The following is a 5,415-nucleotide window of genomic DNA, read 5'->3' as shown; positions in this document are numbered from 1 at the left end:
CTCTCCCAGCCTGTAAAATTCTAACAGGAAGAAATATCACCCACTGCCTGTAACAGGCACATGAAAGCAAAGCGACTCTTGAGAATCGTACTGTAAACAGGAGAGTGTGTACACTCAACACACCATGAAGGAACTGCTAATCCCTGGAAAAATGTTAAAGCACAGCAGTGCTTCCGCCAACATCCGCACTCGTTACTGGCTTAAGCAACTCTGCCTCCCATTCATGAGCAGACAGTTCCCTCGGGGCTCTCTGCTCTTTGCCTTCAGGGGGAAAAAAACAAAAAAGGAAGAAAAAAAGTACAGCTATGAATGCAAACCAGCCCATGAAAACAGGGAGTGCTCTGTGAAGTGGAAGGGTTAGCCAGGTGCCAACTACACACGAGCAGCTCTTGAGTAAGGTCCCACAAGCTCCCCAGGCAGCACCTGCTCCTGACTGTGCCTGCAAGGGCTCCTCGTATCCATAGGAAGCAGCTTCTTTCTGTTAAAGGTGATGGGATGGCCACGGTTGTGCTGTGAATATGTAGTTAACAAACGTTCCCCTTCCATGGGTAACACCCTCCTCTGCCATCCTGCTCAAATTCAGCACGATTTGAGCTACTCCCAACTGTACCACTACCCTGAACGCTGTTACAAACATATGACAAACAAAAACCCCACTTGAGCCCCATAAAATATCCCACTGGTCCCCCCAATAAAGCCAAACTCTGATCTGATGGGCACAGACCTGCTGTATAAAATCACTTCACTTTTGTAGCTTCTTGGTCCACAGAGAACTGCATCAATTCAGCAGCACGACAGAAAAGGACAGGCTGCAGCCCCACCTCGTGATCCACACACGTACAGAATCACACAGCCCCAGCTGAGCAGTCGAGCTCAGACAGTAAGGCACTGGCACGCAAAGGTGAGACACAGCAGCACAACATGATGCCATTTCCTAAGGTCTCATGCAGCAGGGAAGCCAGGAATGAGCTCAGTTGCTTTATTATTTTTACATCAACAGCAAATATAATTTGAATACAGCTATTTTTAAAACTAGATTTAATCAAGTGCATTTAGAAGAGAATTCACCATTTTCTGTACACAAATACATGTCTCTTCAAGAGAAATTCCTTACATAAGATTAAAACTTGAGAAGTGGTACAGATGAGCAGCAAAAATATAAATCCCACCCTCCTCCCCACGCAGTCAAGTCCCCAGAGATGACAATATGCCCGAGAAGCATCTAAGCTCTTCTGCAAAGCCATAAACATGAGAAAACAGAGATTTTTTTCCATATGGCCACTTAGCAAAGTTACAAACAGCCCTATAACATCTGAGCAGCCACAGCTGGTGGCCTCAGTCATAGGAAGCATTGCTAAAGACGCTGGTTTCAGCTTTAAGGCTCTTCCCCTACCCCTGCACCACTACCAGGACAGCAGAACAGTACATGGTGGCAGAAGGGGCTTTTCCTTCTGCACACACGTTTCTTTTCCTCTCCACGCTCTAAAGACGAGGACAGATGCTGCAGTGTGGTGGAAGGTCACCACACACCTGCCCATCACTTGCCAGCACAAGACAGCAGCAGCCCTAGGACTCGGCTGCAGAGACCAAGTGGCCTCACACAAGTACGTGCCCGGCCCATTCTCAGAGTCAAGATGAAAAAAGGCTGAGACAGGGGTTGTACCAACCTGCTCGTTTACGCTGAAGTAAATTAGGAAGAAATCTCAGCATCTGCTCCATAGGTGCTGAAACTGTCACAGAGAACAGTCGAGGGCAGATTGGAAAGGAAGGACAGTAAATTCCTCCTTTTGTACAACCAAGTCCAGCAGAAAACGCCTGTCCACACCTCCGGCTTCCAACAATATCCTGAGAGAACGGGGTGATTTTGGTCATGCCTGACAAAAGGCGAGGGCTACAGCCTTTTTCTTGGTCCTCTCCTCACTAGTGGAACCTCTTCCTCACTGTGCTTCATTCTGGGGATTTGGTTTGTTACTAAAAAACAACCCCCAAAACCAGGGCTGGAATTCATTTATTCTAAGAACTTCAACATGCTAACAGGGAAATTTTCTGAGCGCTTTTAATACCCTGAACGATACCTTCAACTCCAAAGCCAGATTGCATACTTCATGAAGTCCCTTATCATCAGTTGTGTTGGTTTTGTGTTTAGGACCATTATTACGTAAAAGACTTCAAGAATAACCAGATTGTAAAATTTGTCTCATACTATTTTAACAGGCCCAACCTGAAAGAACTTGAATACACCATAAAACATTAAAATGTATTTCCCAAGTTCTTACTGCTTTTTTAAACACTAAAGAGCCCTATACACACAGGTTTGGAGATCAAAGTTCTAAGATAGGAGCTGTCATCACTTTAATACTATTATAAAAGTACTATTAGCATTTCCAGGTAACGCTCAGTCTATCAGCAAGAGTAAATTTACAGAGGTACTGTAGTGCATGAAATAAGGAAGCTCACTGAAACACACAAGAAAAAGCCTGCTATGGTCACGGTTCGTGCAAACTCCTGCAAGATTTCACAGCCAGAAATGCAATACAGCCATGGCATCACCATTTATTTTAAGAACTTGAAATTATTTTGACTTTTTTTTTGTAAGCTTTCTCTTTTTATATGCATTGTGGTGTAAATCATTTATGCTGCTATTTCACTTGAATCTGAAATTCACATTTACGTATCAACACGCTGATGCAGTACAGCTGACCTAAGAAAAATATACAGAGCATGGATTCTGGTCAGTTTTTACAGAAAGAATCTACCCCAGGGACTCAGAGGAGTCCCCTGTGCAATAAATACTTTGTAAAGCTGATATCACAGTCTTAAGCAGGACTCAGATACTGCAGGGAGCTTGTAAAGTCCTTTTGTTCTAGAGAGATTTTTAGCTAGGGGATAACACCGGAGTATCAACCAAGTCAGCAAGTACCAACTAAGAATTTCAAAAGACAAATGACATCTAAGAAATACTGTATGCTAAATAAAAAAGCTGAATATGCTTCATTACAGATCTCAGTCTCAAGCTGTTTTCACGACTGACAAAAGCTCACAGCAGAGAAGAAGAGCTGCTTTAAGAATAAGTAGTTCAGAAGAACTTACCAGCATACCACATCTGGATCCAAAGAAAATCAGCAATCAATTTAAAACATTTGAATTTCACCCAGTTGATATGTCATTCCATTCATCAGATTAGGGGTTTTTTGTCCTGCTTTAGTTTCCCTTTCTACAAAGTCCTCTCACATGATAAGTTGAAACACAAAAATGAAATGAGATCTGCATTCCATTATATTAGTATTGAAATTAAATCTACCTGCCTTCAGGCCTTTTATCATAAGAGTTGGATGCCAGTTTAACAACAAGCATTGGAGATCTCAGAAAGAGAAATCAAGGGGCACAGACTTCACATAAAACACAGCGTGAATTTTCTCTACCAGAACAACAGAAATGAAAATGACAATGAACTGGATGCATTTTCTAAAACATCAGGATAATGCCACAGGGCAGCCCTCTACAACTGTGTTCAGGGAAAAGGAATTCTGGTCACAGAAACAAGCAAATGCCCCTAAAATAAGGAAATGTCATAATGAAAATGTCTCCAGAAGTTTGTCAGTGACTCAATTTCACAAGTTTCTGTCAATTGCTGTACATTCCACAAACGTAAGGCCCCAGGTAATACATTTCTGTAATCATTTATCAAAATACTATTAGGATAAGACTTTCAAATTTACTTTGAGAGTTGGTTTATTTCCACAAGCTGTATCAGACTCACACACAAGCACGCAAACACACAGTTATTGACTTGCACATCTCCCTGTAGTGACTCAACCCCAGATTGAATCGGTCTGTTAAGATTTCCAAAGCAGCCTCTAGGGATTAATCACAACTACCATCTTTCCAACCATCTCGCCAGCGCTCATCCACACGAGAGCAGTCAAATTCAGATTTCCCCAGTTTCCTGTTCACTTCATTATGAAGAAGACACAACCACTGGGAGAAGTTATTTCTGTTGCTAGTATCAGGCTGATTTGTACGTAATCTGCAAACAGGGAAGAGGAAACAAAGGTTACTTCTTTACAGCCACCAACTTCAATACCCAAAGCAGGCACATAGCACAGTCAGAGTTGCCTCTTCTGCTATTGCAAGATGAGTCCCAAAGAGAACCCAGAAGAGACCACAGAGATTAGTAATTATCAGAGACCAAACCTCCACTATAAAACACCGATGGCTGCAACTGGCTTGGTTTCATTCAGTGCCTAGCCTTGTCAACTGGGAAAGACACAGGAGTCAAACAGCTTATTTACGATAAAAAGCAAGAAGTACTTGAGTTCCTCAAAACACCAATTAAAACAAAACAAAACCTGAGCAGTTGTTTTGCCATGTGATGCCTGTGAAGTCAATAATTAGGTTTCAAACTTTTATTTCCACGTTCATCATCCAGAAAAGAGGAGTTAAAACTTTCAATAAACAAGTTGACAGTAACAGGAGTAGAAAACTTTTATCAAACATCACAGCCCATTTCAGTCTTTGCCTCCATTGCTGAGGCCGCCAATAAAGGAGATTTTCTAGGGTAGAAGAACACTTGTTGCCTGAAAGCCAAATTATTTCAAGTCCCAGTCTAATTCCAAAACTGAGCACCAGTCCAGTTTAAACCAGAAAATCCCCAAATCGCTTCAGGGAGGCCTTGAAGGCAGCACTCAACCTAACAACATGAGAAAAGGTATTTGTTTTCTGAGTGAGTGTATCTCTGATTTATGCAATCGTGGAAGAAACCAGTTCAGGTAACAAACCCCAGATGCAGGAAGAGCTGCTGATATGCAAATAGCCCAACATTTCGGGCTAGCCCCTGCAGCCACAACCACCAAAAAACACCCGACAAAGCAACTCACCGTTCCCTCAGATCCTCAGCACAGTGTTCGCAGGGGTAAAACTTGGAGAAGAGGCTGATGAACTCCCTCATCTCCTTCTGCTGGGCACCGGTGGGGTGGTCAGGGTAGTAGGCTGCCATGGTGTGCAGGAAAGCCCAGGTGCTGCGGCCCAGCTGCTCGCTGTCCAGGGGACAGTCCGGCGGCGGCTCCTTCTCCTCCACAACCGTCGGGTCCTGGAAGAGGAGAGAAGGTTGTGAGGGGACATTGGTGCTTGGTGGGGAAACAGCCCCTTTGCACTCAGGCGGGAGGATGAATGAGGTGGGGGAACGGGCCCTTCAGACGCTCAGCGGGGGACAGGGGCTGAGCCCCCTCACACCCGGCGGGGAGGAGATGGCGGCCCCGTTCACAGCCCCCCGGAGGGGACACCCAGCCCCTGAGGAAGCGGGGAAGCCCCTGGTCACAACCCGATCACACTGGGCAGGGCAGGGTGCAGGCCCGCTCCGGAGCTCGGCAGGGATGGAGGTACGACAGCCCCCGGGGGTGACAGGGAGGGCTCCCC

General features: G+C 44.8%; 1 protein-coding gene across 1 annotated transcript; it reads right to left on the bottom strand.

The window, feature by feature from the left end:
* Positions 1–3,864: 3,864 nt before the first annotated feature.
* On the bottom strand, positions 3,865–5,089 carry GFER (growth factor, augmenter of liver regeneration; the record flags this gene model as incomplete). Its single annotated transcript, XM_010172331.1, has 2 exons — positions 3,865–4,027; positions 4,878–5,089. Coding segments are annotated over 2 exons (375 nt in total), but the record flags the coding sequence as incomplete, so codon positions are not given.
* Positions 5,090–5,415: the final 326 nt, after the last annotated feature.

The sequence above is a fragment of the Antrostomus carolinensis genome, unplaced genomic scaffold (genome assembly GCF_000700745.2).
Source record: "Antrostomus carolinensis isolate BGI_N321 unplaced genomic scaffold, ASM70074v2 Scaffold38057, whole genome shotgun sequence".
Lineage (NCBI taxonomy): Eukaryota > Metazoa > Chordata > Aves > Caprimulgiformes > Caprimulgidae > Antrostomus > Antrostomus carolinensis.
This window is presented reverse-complemented; position numbering and strand designations above follow the sequence as displayed.